Source organism: Convolutriloba macropyga, chromosome 11, assembly GCF_964194025.1.
Source record: "Convolutriloba macropyga chromosome 11, txConMacr16.3, whole genome shotgun sequence".
Classification (NCBI taxonomy): domain Eukaryota; kingdom Metazoa; phylum Xenacoelomorpha; order Acoela; family Convolutidae; genus Convolutriloba; species Convolutriloba macropyga.
The window spans coordinates 15,306,589-15,326,233 of record NC_134478.1 but is presented as its reverse complement, the minus strand read 5'-3'; the positions used below and the strand labels follow the sequence as shown (position 1 = coordinate 15,326,233).

At 37.3% G+C, this 19,645-nt stretch overlaps 1 protein-coding gene across 1 annotated transcript in view; it reads left to right on the top strand.

Annotated features, from left to right (window-relative positions):
• Positions 1 to 16,333, top strand: part of LOC142349266 (uncharacterized) — a 29,189-nt gene extending 12,856 nt beyond the window's left edge. Inside the window, exons 5-8 of the mRNA XM_075400710.1 lie at positions 3,372 to 3,624; positions 4,124 to 4,597; positions 13,787 to 14,035; positions 15,866 to 16,333. Of these exons, the coding sequence (XP_075256825.1) occupies positions 3,372 to 3,624; positions 4,124 to 4,597; positions 13,787 to 14,035; positions 15,866 to 16,173 (1,284 nt within the window). The 3' untranslated portion in view covers positions 16,174 to 16,333. The remainder of the gene's footprint in view (positions 1 to 3,371; positions 3,625 to 4,123; positions 4,598 to 13,786; positions 14,036 to 15,865) is intronic.
• Positions 16,334 to 19,645: the final 3,312 nt, after the last annotated feature.

Genomic DNA, 19,645 nt, shown 5'->3' with positions numbered 1-19,645 from the left:
TTAGTATTGTTGCCCGTAAACAAATTTTAGAGATATCATTTTTCTGTTCTTTCTTTCTCTGTTTCTCTCTCTCTCGCTCTGTGTGTGTATGTGTGTTTCGTCCTCTCTTTCTTCTGTTTGCTCCGTTCTGTTTCTCTCTCTCATGCTCTCCCTATCTCCTTTCCGTTTCTGTTTCTCTCTCTCCCTTTATTTACTTCTCTATTTTTCTCTTCTCAAATGTAATGTTCAAGAAAACCAGTTGAGCAAATTGTCACCCCACGAAACGAGAGGCAAAAACAGAATACACCAAGAGTTTCAAACAGACTGAATTGGAAAAATCAAACATTTTTCTCTGTCCTCCATAGGATAACCACAGGTTGAGTTTTGTTTTATAGCTGTTGACTTGCGGTTCTATTACCACTGTCCATAAAATCACTATGAAACTAAGTTTTGAGCAGTTTTAGTCATATTGTCTAATCTTCCCTTATTATATTAAACATCAGTCGCAATCGAGCACAATCGTTAACATTGCTCCTATCTTGACATATTTTAGGGGTCCTTAATCATGCAACCTAGCGCATAATCAATGCGTTTTTGGACGCGCTTTGCCATCCTATTATGTACATTTTTTTACACATTAAGCATGTGGTATAGCAAAAACAAGCGGGTCACAGACGCCCGTGTCCAGAAATTTGCGGTAGAAAGAGCAAAGGACAAGTGCAACACGCATAGTTAGCGTAATTGGTGAGACCTATGGCTGTTAAGCGAGGGATATGGGTTCGAGCCCGAGTCGGTGCGAAACAGAAACCCTAATTTTTTTAATGCTCTTATTCGTGTAAATGATTTTCTTGTTATGGTATTGCTGTAATTTTCGAACGTTTTGCTTTTTTAACAGCCGCCTTCATCTGCTAAGCCGGCTATTATAGCGGCCCTATTTATTATTAATAGCCGCAAAGCGATAGCTGCGGCTATTATTGGTCTTCAATTGGCTTTTAATTGCTCTCAAACGAAGTTTGCAGCAATTTTATTACTCTTGTTTGTCTTTTTTATATTGCTGCGAAGCTTTAAGCTGAGCGGAGCATATCGCCGGTGCTCTTGGTTTTTTTTTACAATTTAAAGAATTTGAATTGTATTGGGGCGGTGTCTTTTTATAAGATCTGTTTACACATTTTCATGATTTTTGAAGTCAAATTGGAGTAGTTACTTTGGTCACGCCGAAACGGGATGTGGAGCGAAAAAGCGAGTGGTTTTGCGGCGTGAAATTTGTTTGCTCTAATTTTGAAGTAGATTGAGAAAACGGTGTTTGAACAAAAATTCGCCCTCTCGCTAGTGGCAATTTCACGTTGATTTTTTTTTGTTTTTTCGATATTTTTGATCGGATATTTTTCTAAATGTTTTTCCCAATCCATTATAGTTGATTCTAGGCCTTGTTTTTTGTTGAAACCAAATTTCCATTTTTAGCTGGTAGTTTTTTGTTCACATGCGGCATTTTGACATTCATTTTGGTTTTTTAGTTAATTTTTTGATATGATTTTTTAGAATGGTTTTCGCAATTCACTCGTAGTCCTTTTTAGGCTAGTTTTTTGTTTAGTCAATAAAAATTGTTTGAATTGTACGTCAGGACTTGTCTTGTTATGTTCTTTGTTTAGTCTGACGCTCTTTTCGTTTTAAATTTGTTCACACAGCAAAGCTGAAAAAGTCGAATTTTTTGAATGACTTCTTCCTCTCACTTACGGCGTTTGCGGGCGTGACGTCATTTCTCCTTCTCTCTCTAGCAAAGGTTCGAAGTTCGTTTGCGTGAATAGATTTTGATCATACGTGACTTACCTCACTCAATAAAATGACTTCTGCACTTTAAAACTTAAGGTTAATTTGAATTAGTTTAAGGTCAAAGGAACTCTAAAAGGCTTCTCTAAAAGTCTATTCTTTCGGAGCTGTTACGGCAATGTGCCGGCTATGTTGTTCTTGACCGATTTCGCTTGACCGATTTTTCGTCCGACCCATTTGACTTTTCATCCTCAAAAACGGGATAAACAGGTAGCACTGCGGGCATTAATTTTAGAGGCTTTCAGTTCACTAGATTCTAAGTATGTGATTCACAGAAAATGTTTTGGAGACTTATAGTTATGGTGTGAAGGGCGGTTTTTAGCGGTTGACCCGATCACAAACACAACACCCCCACCCCCTGAATCACCCCCGGTGCTCTCAACTCACAACCCTTAAGTTAAGCTAAAGCTTGCCTCACTGAGCAATTCGCTCAGACGTTAGTCGGTTATGTTTTATTGTTTCGTTAGGGTTTTTGTTACGATCACATGACGTCCCAATCTGCTTTTTTTCATTCGTTCATGCAATTTCAACTGAATTATGTGCGTGACGTCACGTCATTTTTCACTCAGTGGAACAAGTTTTTTGTGTTTATTCGAGTGATAGTTTGGTCACTCGTGACTTAACGCACTCTAAAAAATGACTTCCGCATTCTGAAATTGACTTTCCTTCACTTTAGAGACAAGGTCAAGTGAGTTTGTGTCACTTTAATTGAAGGTTATTTGATAGCGGCTGATAGAAGCAGCAAATATATCATCTCCGCATCAAATAAAGTTTCTTTTTATACTTTCTTTGTGCGACTGCAGATCTGCAAAGCTATTACAGCTATTTTCTGACAATCTGCCATGTTTTTTTTAACTTCGTTGAATAAAAATTTATTTCGCTTAACTTTAAGTCACAACTTGTTTAACGTCTTGCGTGAAATATTTCCATTTCTTTTGGCTAGTTTTTAGTCGTCGCTCAAAGTGCTTTTAAACAGAATTTGCTCATCAGAGCACTATAAAATGAACGGAGTCATAAAATGAAATCAGGAATAGAACGGGATAAACGGATAAATCCCAATTTTAGATGGCTATTTCCGGTCTATTTTCCGGCTATCTGCCGGATATGTTTTTTTAAGTACAGTGAAAGTGACGTTCGAAACATTTTAGCTGTAGCAATTATTGTAGTCCATTTTATTAATGCAAATTTTTGCTTGAAAGATTTGAATTTTCGATGGTCGTTTTTGCCTTGAATTTTTGATATTTGGGTGATCTAAATTACTCTCATTCAGAATTTTGAGCAGATGAAAATCTGTCTACTAAAATTCAATGAAGTTGCACAGAATTTAGTTTCATTTTATCAATTTGAAGAATTGCTGAATTACCGTAATATACATTGATGGGGGCAATAATAGGGATGACCCCACCCCCTCCTTTCTGCATGAAAACAAGGCATTATCAAACCCCCCAGCTGCGTAGTTTCAAATCAATTAGTTGGTTGTTTCAAGCTTCCACTGATATAATTTAATTGAGGAGCATAGAAAGAAAATTCAAAAATGCATCATAAATTGAAATTTTTTTTCTCAGGGCTATCTCTTCAAACCAATCCACTGTTCGCCACGTACGCCTCCAAGGAGGTTTGGAGGTGGTGGGAACACAGTTTCCTCTTCAGCCCATAAACAGGGTCACCAACATGCATCTTCAGCAGCAGCCCCCACCATGCCCCCCTTCGTGTCCTACCCCCCAGTCATCCGGTCTGTGCCCCGAGTGATCGATGGGTGTGACACCAGCTCCGAGTCATCATTCGCGTCATCATGCTCATCTATGAGCAACTTCAGAGGTCGCTGAAATTGATATAGTGGTTGATGTTTTGGGTGGGCATTAGTTAATTTCACAATGCATTCCAATCTAGTGAAACTCAATTTTACTGTTTAAAAAATATTTTTGTGGTACTTGTGAATATTTGATGAGCAACTCAGAATGATCTCCGAGGCATTAGATTGTTTATTGAGGACTATTTGCTCAACGCATTAGATTTCGATTATTCAATTTTAGATATACCATGTTTTAGTCTCTTTGCCAGACGGGCTTGTATTATATAGTAGGCTTTTAATTTTTGAACCCTAAATACATTAGTGCGTTGCCGACTGATTTTGTTCATGGCGATGGGAGAACTTGATTAAACCCACTCCATAATGTTCTTCTTGCTCTTCTTTTCAATCAATCTGTAACACTCATTTTTTGGAAGCTGTGATCATTTAATTAGATGCAAGTTTGTATTTGGAAACACTGGACAATTGAAACACTGATCATTGAATTTACATGAAATACTTGTTTAGGTGGACCTCCACAGAAATTTCGGAGGCGTTACCCCACCAGGGCGGCAACACGTCGCGCAGTCATCTCATTGAGTGGCGGAGGAGGCAACGGTAGTTCGGGTCTCATCTCGGGAGGCACAAGTAGCCTCGGAGGTGGTGACGGATCCACAGGCTCAAGTGCCCACAGTGGCTTCGTGTCGCCGATAGTGGATTCTTTCAACAATATGGGTGCTATTGGAAACCAGTTCTCACTAAGTAAAGGTGGAACCCTGGTCGCGAGTAGTGACTCCTTGATGGAACTGGTCTCGGAGTCCCTGGCGGATTCTACGTCATCAGTTAGCAATAGATTAGTGACCTCTTCGAATGTGTTGGCGGGAGGTGTCGCTGCTAGCGGTAGTATTGGTACAACTCATGGTGCTCTACAGAGCAATGCATGCTCGTCCCCAACTAATACGAGGAGTGGAAGGTCATCAAGATTAGCTGCACCATCATCAGGTTAACTTTTCTCAAACGTAAAGACAAATTTTCAACCTTTTTGTACCTTTACATCGGAAACTGTATTGACAGGCCGTTTCGGTTGCTAAGGATTGCTAAGTTGATTGAATTGATTATTTCAGTTCATTTCAGCTGTGGCTCTCGTTCGTGTACGCTGTTGCTTTCGAATTATACGCTGTTCGTTCTCAAAAAATAATTAATTTTTTGATAATTAATTGCTCTCAAACTAAGTTTGAAGCAATTATATTAACCCTGTCGGTCTTTTTATGCGATTTTTAAGCAAAGCTATTCACAAGTAAGCTATTCACAGAATATTTCTTCAAGTAAGCTATTCACAGAATATTTTTTGGAGACTTGTACTTATGGTGCGAAGGACGGTTCTTAGAGATTGACTCCCCTACCCAATGTTGCCCCCCCCCACAGTTGCCACCCCATCAACCCCTCGGTGCACCCCCGCCTCCGCTGCGCTAACTTATGCCCCTTCCATAAAGCTAAAGCTAGCCTCCCTAAACCGTGCCTAGCTACTGACGAAGCCAGCCGTTCATTTGAGAGCAATTCGCCCGACGTTAGTCGGTTATGTTTTGTTTAATAGCCGCGAAGCAATAGCGGCTATTATTGGGACATCGTGTTTTTTTTACAATTTAAAGAATTTGAGTTGCATTGGGGCACTGATTCGAAATATCTTTAAATTGTAGGTCGGGACTTGTCCTGCTATGGTTTTGTAATTTGTCGTCTTCATCAATGATTCTGCGACCATTGACTTTTCAATTTGTGACTTCTACTGCTTTGCAGTTGAAATTTGTGTGCGTGACGTCATTTGTTCTGCTTTTATGTCAATTGCATGACTTAACTCACTCCAGAAAGTGACTTCTGAACTCACTTAATGGTTTTTAATTTTTATGAACGTTTACTAGGTAAAGATTAATAGTGTGCATCTAAGTATTGCCAAACGTATATGGAGCGTATTCCTTATAGAGCTTATGTGTTTCATAAAGCCCGAATCTAACCGAAAAAGTCTAGTGGTCTATTAAAGGACTGGTGGTCAATCTGTATCTCATTTCTTTAATTGTTTCAATTCCATGGAAAGCCACAAGCGTCGACTGCGGCTCTTTTATGTTTTTTTTGAGGTTCTTATTGCTGTCTTGTTACTTGACATCATTAGTTACAGGTCTGTTTGGTTGGTTATGAGAATTAGGTTAATCAGAATAATTTTGTCAGAGTTTAATGCTTTTGTTTTACTTTTATTCATTTCTTTTTAAAGGGTACTTGCGAGTTTTGGCAAATATTGATCGTAATTTATGTTGTCTGATCATTTAGTCTTTTTATTGAGAGGTTACATTCCTAATGAAATAGTTGATTAATAGCCGCGTCCTCAATTCCAGGCGGCTATTATAGCGCTCCTAATTTTTTTTACTTCGTCTAACAGATTTTTGTTTCGTCTTACCCTGACTTCTTGGAATTGAATTTTTCAATGACTTAGCTCACTCCAAAAAAATGACTTCTGAACTCACTTATGGAACTTCAAATTTTATGAACATTCACTTAAAGATCATTAATGTGCATCTAAGTAGTGCCAAACATATATGCCCTAATTCTTGATTATTATTGTCTTGAGTTTCTGATTTTTAATGTTAATTTTGGGATCTTCTCCGTTTGTGCCCCCAGTACGTTCTGCGCCCCCCAGTTACAGAGCACGTGCCATTACATAGTAAGTCATTATGTAAAAAATATGGCACGTGCATCTGAGGGGTGGAAATAATATGCGCCCACTAAGCTGAGGGCACAAACGGAAGAGATCCTAATTATGATAAGCCCTATTAGAGCTTTCTCCTTATAGAGCTTATGTGTCTCATGACAGTCCAAAGCTAACCCAAAAAGTCTTGTGGTCTATTAAAGCACTGGTGGTCGATCTGTCTATCTATTCTCTTTAGTTGTTTCAATTCATGGAAGGCTCCAAGCGTCTATCACAGCAATCGTTTTTTTTTGCTTCTGGCACTTTCTATTCGAAAAATAAAAATCGATTTCTTGCATGTATTTTTTGTGGTCCTACCGCTTTTTCTCATTAATAATGGTTGTCATTGGCTTTCTTGTGCAACGTCATTTTGTTTTTGTTCGGCTCCAATTTTCAGTTAACGTTTTCATTGACTCGTATACCGTTTGTTCTAAATGTTTGAAATTGATTCTTGCCTTCATTTCTAGATTTATCGCCTCGTATTCAGCGATTAGAACTGATAAGATATTTTTTTGTCTTCTAAATTTTATGGTATCCTTTGACGAAGAATTTTAGCATGTAGTTATGGGGTTCTTAATTTGTAGCCACTGATTTTCCAAAGTACTCTAATTTTGGACGATTTAGTGTTTGCCTCTTTTTAACTTTGTGTGGCATTGATTCTCACAAGCGCAAGGTTGTTGTTTTGTGTACTCATTCTAAGGATCCATAGAGCTAATGTTTTGTAAGTTGTCGTTATTATCACTTACATTATTAATTCTTGCGCTACTAGATATTGAAAAGAATTTTCTTATTTTTTCCATTTCTTTTTATCCCTTTTGCGCCTTCATGGACATGGGCTGTGATGACTGTCTTTGTTTGAAGTTGCTGCAATAGGATTTTTTGTCAGTTCTTCAGTTGTACAATTCTTTGGCTTGTAATTCAAGACTTGCGCTGCTATGTTTTTGTAATTCGCTTTAAACTCCGATCATGCCATTTGTTTTGCATGAGTTACTACTTTCATGTTTGACTTCTAATTCGCCTCACCCGCTGGCTTAACTGACTTAAAGTTTTAGAATTCTTTTAACCATTGAATTATTTAATATAGTGAATATGGTCAAAATCAAAAGAGCAAAATCAAAGGAAACGAGACAAGTAGGTTTTCAATGTTCATAAGAGCAATTGCTAGCTTGTATTACTTGAGCCTTATTGCCTTCAGTTTAGATCTGAGCTGAATAAAGAATAATTTCGGAATCAAAATTAAAGTTCAATCCCAACTAGAACCATTTTTGACACTTATTCACGAATTCTGGCAGTTTTTCTCTTCCTTTTCTTTCAATCCCGATGTTGGTCAAGCGGGTCAACGACGGCTGTTTTTCTGTAATTTGTCGGCTTTTTTATTGCTTTGGGCAGATGTAAAAATCTTGAGCACGGATTGGATGTAATTTTTTGAGACGAATTTACCAATACGGTATTTCAAGTTTTCTTTTTCAAATACTTTTATTGCGAAAAGATTGTTTCCCGATCGCTGGGTTTTAAAGTATTTGTAAATAAAACTTAGAAAAGAAATGGAATATCGGGAAATTGCTAAAACGCAGGAAAAGATAGAAAAGCAAATAATGTAATCCCAGCTTATAAGGCGACGGAGATGGCTTGCTCCACCTTTAAAGTTTTCTACTAGTTCTCAAAAGCCGCCTCAGATTCAGCCGGCTATTATAGCGCTACTATTGTTTTAACTTCGTCTAATAAAATTTTTTCGCTTGACCTTAGTTCACAGCTTGTTCAACATTTTGCTCGAAATCTTGGCTAAATTCTCTAGGCTAGTTCCACTCTTTTCTCATTCTGCTCAAAGTGCTATTAGACAGCAGTTGCGAAGCAGAGCAATTCAAAATGAACAGAGTCAGTATCAAAAAAACGAAGTCTGAAATAGAAACGGGATAAACCCATAGAGCCCAGTTTTGGATGCCCATTTCTCGAAATTGGTTCTTATAAGTCTTAGTTAACACCTCTAATGCGTATCGGTATTGATACTAGCTTCTGCATCGTCTCACTAAGAAAATCATTTCCATTATTTTCTATTCTCCCAATCGTGGTTATGGGAATCAACGGTGGCTATTTTCCAGGAAACTGCCGGGTATGTTTTAAATCGCCGCGATGCGAGTGTTTTTGTTTTAATCATTTAATTTTGCCAGTATTGGCGCCTAGTTTTTTGTAAGACTTGTTAGTGTATTTGCAATGTTTTCGAGCTTTCAAAGAGATTAAAAAAGTAAGGCTTGGGACATTAAAATAAATCGGACTCCCCAAGCTTGCTTTAGTGGACTTCAAAGTGATAAGTGTGCTGAATTTGCTTGGAAGGCGGCCTAAATTGAGTGAGATGGTTAGTTGTGTGTTAATTTCCTTATTGGTATATGTCTCAACTGAAACCTATGTAAAGTAATCGCCGCGATGTGATGGTGAGGCTATCATTTTTTCAGATCATTTGAATTCTGTTGTATTGGCGCTTAGTTTTTGTAAGAGGTGCTTGTGAGTTTGCAATGTTTTCGAGCTTGCAGAGATTAAGAAAGTAAAGTTTGGGGCATTAAAACGATGTGTTGGACTTTCCAAGCTTGCTTTAGTAGACTTCAAAGTGCTTAGTGTGCTTAATTTGCTCGGAAGGCGGCCTAAATTGAGTGAGAGATGGTTAGTTCTGTGTGTTGGTTTCACTATTGGTATATTTTATCAACTGAAACACATAAAAACTTTATCAAAGGTGATGTCAATTTAAATACATAAAGTTGTAGTAAATTCTAATTGCTCTCATACGACGGTTGTTGCAATTATATTAGTGCTGCGGTTACTTTCCACCCGAAGGTTGCCCAACCTTAATTGGTAATGTTTGCAATTTTGTCATTCGAAGTTTCTTTCACTTTCAACGGCAAATTAAGTTCTTAAAAGCTTGCAAGTTAATTTTGGGTACAATGAAGCTCAAATATGCTTCTAAGACATTTGGTGATTTTTTGTTTTAAGTAATTTCATAAACTCGTTTTTTAAGTTTTCTAAGTACGTTTTTTTAAGTTTTCTCCTGTGTATAATGCTATCCAGTGAAGTGGAACATTTGCCTTCTACTGGTTGCTTTTATCTGAACCAATTTGGTTCACGACTTGAATTTAGACTTTCTTTCCAAACATTTATCTCTTTTTTCGAATGTTGGACCTTAGCAGTAGCTTTGTTTGTAAAATAATGGAATTGCTGGTATTTTTAAGGCAAAGTCATTTGAGTTTTGCTTGCATAACAGTCACCCACCTTGCACACAACTACAGATCCCCGTTACATAGCCCCCGAACTACTCAACCCCCTATAACTACGTAAACCTCAACACGTACCCCCTGAGCAGCTGTCTACCCCTGCCTCTACCCCTCCTCACAACTAACGTACCCTTTCCACCACCGCCCGAAGCGTACTCCCTCCCATTGCCTATCCCCCGCACCTCCAACTCCCCTTCCCACATCCCACCACGCCCCGCTTCATGCGTCTGCTTACGACTAACCAATTTCCCTATTTATAAATTGATTCTTGCCTTCATAATATGATTCTTGCCTTCGTTTCTAGATTCATCGTCTCGTATTCAGCCATTAAAACTAATAAAAGATGTTTTTCTCTTCTAATTTTTATGGTATCCTGTGGTGAAGAATTTTAGCATGTAGCTATGTGGTTCCTAATTTGAAGCAACTGGTTTTCCAAAATATTCTTATTTTTGACAATTTTGTGCTTACCTCTTTTTTACTTTACGTATTATTGATTCTCACAAGGTTTTTGTACTGTGCACTCATTCTAAGGATGCATAGAGTTAATTTGTTTTATAAGGTGTTGTTATTATTAGTTTCATTATTAATTCCTAACTATTAGATATTAGAAAAAGAATTTTTTTGACCAATTTTGCCCCTATATGGTGATTGGCTGTGTTGATTGTGTTTGTTTGAAGTTGCTGCAATAGTTTTATTTTCAAGACCTGTGCTGCTGTTTTGCATGATTGACTAATTCCACGTTTGACTCCTAATTCACCTCGCTCTCTGTCTTCACTGGCGTAATGATTTTAATTTCGTTCAATCATTCATTTATTCAATGTAGTGAGTTTTGTCAAAATCAAAAGAGAAAAATCAAAGGAAACAGAATAAGTAGGTTTTCAATCTTGATTAGCACAATTGCTAGCTTACATTACTAATAGGCTTTATGACATTCAGTTTAGATTTAAGCTGAATAAAGATTGATTTCAGAATCGAAATTAAACTTCAAACCCAATTAGAACCTTTTTTGACATTTCTTGTTTCAATCTAGAGGTTTGTCAAGTGGGTCAACGATGGCTGTTTTTCGGTAATTTGTCGGCAATTTATTGATGACTTTGGGCAGATGCAAAAATCTTGAACGGATTGGATGTGGTTTTTTGAGACGAATTTACCAACGGTATTTCAAGTTTTCTTTTTCAAATACTTTTATTGCAAAATGCTTGGTCCCCGATCATTGGTTGTTAAGATATTTGTGAAAAAACTTGGAAAAGAAATGGAATATCTGGAAAACACTAAAACGCAGGAAAAGTTGGATAAGCAAATAAGGTAATCGCAGCTTTAGGATTTTTTTTGCTAGCAAAACTTTTAATTTCTGTTATGTTTTAATTTCTGAAATTTTTTAACTTCTGAAATCTTTTGAATTTGCATTCTTGAGAAGACGGAGATGGCTCGCTCCACCTTTAAAAGTTTACACTAGTTTTAGGTCCTTTAAATACGGTAGTATTGGCGCTGAGTTTTTTTGATGTGTTAGTGTATTTGCAATGTTTTTGAGCTTTCAAAGAGAAAAAATTTAAGGCTTGGGGCATTAACGTGCATTGGTGTCCCCAAGCTTGCTTTGGTAGTCTTTAAAGTGATTATTGTGCTGAATTTGCTTGGAAGGCTGCCTAAGTTGAGTGAGATGGTTAGTTCTGTGTGTTGGATTTATATTGGTATATGTATCAACTGAAACATATGTAAACTTAATCGCCGCGAGGCGATCTTTTTTGTTTTTTTACGATCCGTTTAATTTGGTAGTATTGGCGCTGAGATTTTGTAATTGATATTAGGGAGTTTGTAATGTTTTCGAGCTTTCAAAGAGATAGAAAAGTAAAGTTTTGGGGTATTAAAATGAATTGTTGCAGTCCCCAAGTTTGCTTTAAAAGTCTTTCAAATGCTTAGTGTACTGAATCGGAAGGTTGCCTAATTCGAGTGAGAGTCGGTTAGTTCTGTGTTGGTTTCACTATTGGTATATGCGCCAACTGAAACACATAAAAATTTAACATATTTAAAAAAAACTTAAGCATACTTAAAATGACTACAAATTTGAAAACATAAAATTGCAGTAATTTCCAATTGCTCTCATACCACGCTTGTAGCAATTATTTTAGTGCTGCGGTTATTTTCCACCCGAAGTTCGCCCAAACTTTACTGGCAATGTTTGAAATTTTGTCATTCAAAGTTTCTTCCACTATCAGCAGCAATTTAAATTCAAAGCGTGCAAGTTGTTTTAGGGCACAACGAAGCATAAAAATGCTTTTGAAGGCGTTTGATTCAATGGTTTTTCATTTGCAAAGTATTTTTATAAATTCTGTACGTTTTTAAATTATTTTCTGTGTATAATGCTCTCCAGCAAAGTTGACAGCAATTATTGTAAGTTTTGATTTTAAGACTCGAAGAGAAATATTTGCCTTCTGTGGTTGATTTTTAGCTGAAACAAATTTGTTCACGACGTGAATTTAGACTTTCTTTCCGAGAATTCATCTGTTTTCGTACGATGGTCTTGAGCAGTAGCCTAGTTTGTGAAGTAATGAAATTGCTGGTATTTTTTAAGGTGAAATCATTTTGAGAAATTTGCTAGCATAAGTCCCCCACCTTGCACACGGCTTCAGAGCCCCTTCACATAGCCCCCCCCACCGCCAGCAGTTACTCAACCCCCTAAACCTACGTAAACCTCAACTTGTAACCCCTGAGCAGCTGTCTACACCTGCTTCTAACCCTCCTGACAACCACCTTGCCCTTTCCACTACCGCTTGGTGCCTACTCCCTCCCTTTACCTATCCCCCGCACGTCCAACCCCCCTTCTGACTTCCGGCCACACCCCCACCTACATACTTTCCGCCTACAACTAACAGCATTCCGAAATAAAAATTGGCTGTTTCTAACTATATATTGCTTGTTCCTAATTCTGTTTTGGATCTTTTCAGTTTTTGCCCTTCCAGTGCGATATGTGCCCCCCCCCCCCAGTTACAGAGCACATTCTATTACATAGTACATAATCATGTAAAAATATGGCACGTGCGTCTAAGGGTGCAAATAATATGCACCCACTAAGCTGGGGGGCACAAACGGAAAAGATCCTTTCTTGGTTTTTCTGAAATGTTTATGCTTAGTTAGTGTTATTACACGACTGTTTGAGTGGTTTCGAGTATTCTGACGGCTATATTTTTTGGACCTTTTCCGTTTGTGCCCCCCCCCCCCCAGTACGTTATGCTCCCCCAGTTATAGAGCACGTGTCATTACAAGTTAAATCATTGTGAAAAAATTGCACGTGCTTCTTGGGGGTGCAAATAATATGCTCCCACTAAGCTGGGGGCAGAAACGGAAAAGATCGTATTTTTTAAGCTAAAGCAAGCTTGTCTAAACCCCCACTTAGTGATCCCCCACTCCACCTATCTACCCCCCCCCCAAAAGAAAAGAGAAAACGGACCCACCCCTAACCCCCGCCTCCTACCTGCATACCTTTCACCAAGCAACTCACCTCTCGAACTAATAATTGCGTCCGCTTTTTTCGAAACACTCTAGTTCTTAAGGTATAATTTTCACTGATGTTTCTAGTTAAGGTAGAACGCCGGTTCTTTCTCTTTGATGTTTCCGACTTAGAGGTTATGTTACGTGACTATGCGAGTTGTTTCCGGTATTCTACCGGCTATTTTTATGCAAAATTTTTGCTTGACCGTATTGACTTTTCGAGTGACTTTTACGCCCTTGACTTTTTTGTTTTGCATGATCTAATTTTGTCTCATTCCTAAGTGCCACCAGCTGTAATCAAGTGGCGGCAGTTCATTACTAAAAGTCAATCTTTTGTCAATTCTAAAGGCGAAAGTTTCTAGTAATATCCGCAGTTGAATCATTGTTTTTTTTCTCGAGGTTAGTGTGTACTTAAGTGATTAGGACCCTTTTTTGGCTAATTTTCTTGTAATTAGGTTATCATGTGTAATAAGTATTTTTGTATGTGATTTATGTATCCGATTGTTTTGTGGTGTGCTACTTATAGTATAATGGACAGTCGACTTAATGGAGTTTTGTTTGTGGCTTGGATATTGTAATGGATTTAAAGATCACATAATCTTGTAATTTTTAAACATTCTCCAATTATTTTGATGATACAAGGTCTTGCATGAGGTCTTGCAATTTTTGATTTTTTTCCCGTAATTGTTGTAACGTTTCTTTTCGCAACAGGAACAGTGGGCAGTAAGCGGAAGCAACAGCCGCCTGATGAGAAGGAGAATAAGCGTGCTCTGCCTTGTGACGATGACGAGAATAGCTATTATGCCAAAGGGACTTTGGGGACAGAGAGAGGAGGAGGAGCAGGAGGTGAAAGGGGAGGAGGGTTCGCGGGTGGGGGTCACCGGGTGGAGATCCCTGAGTTCAAACGTCTCCGATTGAATCCAGCTGCAGCTGCTGCTCTATTGCAACAATCTCTTGAAGGTAAGCTGTCAATTTTTTGAAATTTAGGGCCATATCTTGGTCATTTTCAGTAACTGATCACCGAACTGTAACGATGTTTTCATTGTAAAAGGTTAGTCTCTATCAAGGCACTCGTGCAATTGTTTGCTCGCACTTGTTAAAAACAGTATTTTTGTTAACGGAGGAGTGGGTAAAAGAACTTCAAGATATTACTATCATAATTGCAATCACGAGGTCATGTCGGCGGTAATTATATCTCAAGCCCGGTTCTGTTTGTAAGTTATTCGGGTTTTCTTTTGCACTTTGTTTACCAGATGACAAAGTTCTCATCCTTAAATTGGAATACCTTAGCAGAATCTCAAACATAACTTTTTGGAGAGGACTCAATTTTATCAAAGAATGTTGGTTAGAATAAATGAGACAAGTTTCAGTCTAGTTTCGCTTTTTTATACGTTGTTCTTTTGTTCTTATGATGAATATTGCGACTGTCTTTGTATTGAATTCTCTTCTGAAGCCCCCCCCCCCCCCCCGAGCTCAGTGGATCTATAACTTTTGCGACCACAAGGCGCCCGTGCTATTTTTTCATAGTAATGTGCTATATAACAATTCATAAATTGTAATTGGGGAGATAAAAAACGGGGGGGGGGGGGGGGGGGAGGGACAGAATATATCCGAAAGTTTAATCAGTATTAATAAGCATGAAGTCATGATGTTTTGCCGACAATCCATTTGCTATCATCTGTTCAACAGTGTTGTAGCTAAGTTTTCCCCTCAAATCGATAACTTTTCGACCTTTCTATGCAGAGTAAGAAAGGCTTAACGAACCCAGTTTAGCAATCTGATATAATGCGGTCAAAAAAGGCTTGTTCACACAGCCTTAAATGTTAACAGCTCACGTCTTTCTTGTTTTCATGCTATAGTGTTTTTAAGTTCGCAGCTTTTGCTACTGTAACTTGTTAACTAGCTCAAATTATGAATAACCTGCTTCGTTCGAAGAACTTCGGAACAGATATCGAAGCATCAGCTTTTACAATTTTATGCTATTTTTTTGCAAGTTTTGAGAGAATGAATCCAGAATTTGCCAACAAGATTATTGTCCTTGGTGTACGTGGTTCTTTTGAGAGCACGATCAAATAAACTACTGCGAAAACATTGCTTTGTTGCTATGATTTGGTTTTTTAAAAGTACTTATTTGAAAGATTTTAGTGAGCCTCATTGATATGAACTTGCACAATGTTACCACCGACACATAGCAGATCCTGAAGCAAAAGAAAATTTAACTTAGTTTGAATTTTTAATATCAGAAGGCAGTGGTCATTAGAGAGAACTGTTCGAAGCAAATTACTACAGATATTTTAAATAGCCGCAGTCAGCCTCTCAGACGGCTATATTATTTAGGCGCTCTCCTTACAATTCAAAGAATTTGAATTGTATTGGGGCGCTGTCTTTTTTTTAAGATCTGTTCACACCTTTTCATGAATTTTGAAGTCAAATTGGAGTAGTGATTTTGGTCACGCCGAAACAGGAAGTGGAGCGAAAAGCGAGTGGTTTTGCGACGTGAAATTTTTTCACTCTTGTTTTAAAGTAGAGTGAGAAAACGGTGTTTGAACAAAAATTCGCTTTCTGTCTAGTGGTTTTTTTTTGTTCACATGCGGCAATTTCACTTTGATTTTTTCTGTTTTTTCGATTTTTTTATTTTAGTTTTTATTTTAGGTCAAGTTCTTTAAATAACTAATTTAATGGTTTTTTTACATAACGATATATTCTTAACTGTACGTTGCCTCTTTACCATATGAGTTTTATGCTTATGTGTATTAGAGGAAATTAACAATGTTTTTTTTTTAATTAAAGGTGCTAATCTGAACAAAGACGATTCTGCGGCTCTGGCTTTGTCTGCTTCCTCCAATAACAAACTGGACCCCTCTCTTTTCATAAACAGCCGTCGCTCGGGTGTCGAATTCCTCTCAATGGAGGCGTACAAACAGTTCGTGGCCTCCAGAGAAGCACAAATCAAGATGGATTTTAAACTGGCCAAGGAGCTCAACAGTCAAGAGGGTTCCACACAGTGCGAAGCTGATGACAGCAATTCCGGATCCAGTTCTCCGATTGAAGAAAGAACCTACTCGCTAAGGAAGCGCAAAGTCAACTATAGACAATAAAGTACCAAATTTGAACCTGCAATATTTTGGGACCCAGATTGAGGAGAGCGCTCATGGTTTCGAAGTTTTGCATGATTAAATGAGAGCGTTTCTCTGAAATACTGGCGTCCCAAAATTTAGCTCACAATCAAATGAAGTGAATATTTTATCCATCCTTCGAATTTTGAAGTGATAACGTCAAAAAAAACTGAAATTTGTTTATCTTTGTACGATTTTAATTTGCGAAAAATCATGAAATGTATGATCTTGAAAAAAGTAAACCATGATAATATTAAGTTTGTTTCCAGTGTTTCTTGGAGGCAGCTAAAAAACTTAAATTGTCTGCAATGAAGATTCTAATCCTCATAAATTTGAGCTACACAAACAATAATAAAGACGAGTAAATATTCACTTTGTTTCAAATTTTGTTGTAATATTAATTATTGTCAAATATTTGCATTGATAAATTAGTAATGAATACATATATTTTATTGGCATATTGTCTGCTTTTTAATGTTCTTTATAGACTACCGTATTTTTTTTCCAAAAGGTATTTTGCGTTCCTTTTATTTCTTGTTTTGATGCGCGAAGCAGCTTTTAAAAATTTTAATTGGTTGCTGATTATTTCTTTGTTTTACCTTGGTGATTGCAAATTTTTTGCTTGCTGTTCGATAATTTGTGAAACAAAATTTAACAATATCGATTTGTTTGTCCAATGTTTTCTGTTCTTTGTGATTAACAAATTTACAGTGAAAGTTATCAGTGTTATCACAAGTTAGTTGAATTTGTTTGAAGTATTCTGTGTCGCCCATTTTCTAGCTTAGATGCTGCAAATATGGTTATAATATTGATCCATTAAAATAACTGTCCCGTCCTAAAGGCAGTAAAAATATAAACTTAGTCTAAATCGCACGTGGATAATTGTAATATATGCAACTGTATATGAACATATTTTGTTTCTGATTCATGGTAAATGCATTGGGTATTTGGATCTATTCTGTTTCGCCTACCCCCCCCCCCCCGTGTTTTTTACGCCCCCCAATTACAAATTGTATGTTACTAGCACGTTACTATGTAAAAAATAGGGATTTCGTTCTGTTTTTCACACTATTTCGTTTTGCCTCCCCCCTCCCCCCCCCCCCCCCCCCCCCACCTTTATTTTTTTACGCCCCCAGGAGCACGTGCTATTTTCTTACATTTTAACGTGCTATATAGCAAAATATAATTTGTAACTGGGGGCGTAAAAAACACTGGGGGGAGGGGAACAGAATAGATTAAAAAATAGCACGTGCGCCTGGGGGCGTAAAAAATATAAGGCCACTAAGTTAGGGGGGCCAAAACAGAATAGGCGTATTTTTGAAGTAGCAAAAACGAGGTCTAGCTAGAAGTTAGAGTTCACTGGTCAAATATATGATTTTGAAGGTTCTGGAATGAAAGATCCGAGATGTGAGAGGTTCTCCAATAACCCCGCTCCCACAATGAAACCCCCAATAATATCCCCCTCCCACCGGTCACAGGTTCTATTTTTTTGCTCATTGTATCTTCCATGCAAAGCAACACCAATTTATACATGGGCGTCATCAACTATTAAGTGGAGGGGGCAGGGTAGGGTAGAATAGATCTAAGTACCATGGGAATATCTATTGAGTTAATAATGGCGGGATGGTTTGTGATGTGTTTTATTTGAATGGATGAGATTAGAATGTGATGTGACTTTACACAATTGTTCTTCAATCTTGTTATGATGACCTTTTGCTTTTTCTCAATAACAATCATAGTAAAATTGTAGTATTATATTGTCTCTTTTCTCTACACTTAACTCAGGCCCCAACAAAGGAAATTTGAACAGATTTAGGCGGAAGAATGCAAACATTCGCTGGAAAGTTGTAATTTTTTTAATGGAAAGTTGAAAACTTGAAATAATTCGCGGAAATGTGGAAAACCCCTGAAGTTGGTAAATGAGGTCTGAAAAACAAAGACATTGAGAAGTGGAAACGATACTAAAATGAAAGTTTAATGTTTATAACAACTAGTTAGCTTGAAGGTAAAATCATATTCGTTATCACAGAGCGCGGAACCAAAACGCAAAGAAAAGCCTTTTGATCTATTGTCTGCAACTACAGGTTGATACAATTGCAACGTAAATCGGCTGTTTTTTGTCCTCAGCGGATAGCTTTCAAAGTTGAGAAGCTTGATTGCGGTTCTCTTGGATTTTTTGTTACAGTTTAATTAGTTTTAATGGTATTGTTTGGATGATGTCTGGATGTTTGGACAAATGGAGTAGTGGAGCGTTATTTGCTAAATAATTTCTAAATAATTATAATATGAAAGTACCGCAAACGAAAAATAAGTTTAGAAATGAGTCTCAAGCTACACTCAATAGTAGTAATATATGTAGGCATATATGAACATACTTCGTTTCCGACTCCTGGTAAAAGCACAGAAAGGAGGTATTTTTGTAGTGCAAAAAACGAATCCTAGCTAAAAGTTAACGAAAGGTCAACAGGTGAGATTAATCGATTACAGATTTGAATAAAAACTTCCAGATGTTCGTTTTTCTTAAAAATTGTATCTTCTATAACATCATTAATCCCCCAACAATCAGAACCCCAATAGTATTAAAACCCCGCCTCAGCCACAAGTGAAATTTTGCTCATTGTATCTTGCACTCAAAGCAACACCAATTTGTAAAGAGGCATCATTAACCCTTAAAGAGTGGGCGGGGGACTTGAAAACTTGCTGGAAATGCCAATGTGTATATGGCCGTAATGTGTATATGGCGACCTCCGCAGCATAGAGCCATATACACATTACTCTAATTCCCTTTATATATCCACTACTCTATATTCACTTCTTTTATATTTAAAATCTATCATTTCTTGTCTCACTTAGTGCAAACCACTAGTGTCGAGTTAAGCTGGTAATTAACTGTTATCAGACGGATAGTTTGGGTTCTATGCCCACTGTCTCTAGTGGACGTCCCCAGATACTAGTATAAAACTAGTGAGACCGTGTAACAAGCACGTAAAACCAACTTGCGAAAATTGGTGTAACCACTTCGTGGATAACTTGAATAAAAAAAACCAGCTTAACTCTTTTATAAATTTTAAATTTTGCTAATACTTATATAAAACTTAATTGTAAATTCTAAATTCACCGTTACAACCCTTAATACCTTTATCATCAAATGGATCAATGGCTATCTTGTATTGTTCTTTTGTTTCTAATTGATGTTTCTTACTATCAATAGTATAATTAGTTACATATTTAATTTTTGCATCATATATAGCGTTTTTATAGTCTTCAATAGTTATTTGATTTTTGATAGTAGCTTTAGTTATTACTTTAAAGATTTTCTCTTTTTCACCTTATAACAATAAGCTTTAGCTTTAAGGAAACATGCTTCTATAATAGTACCATTAGGTAATTCATCCTTCATCTTACCTAACTCATTTTTATGTAAAATATCTTTTTATCTTATTCATTTCAGTTT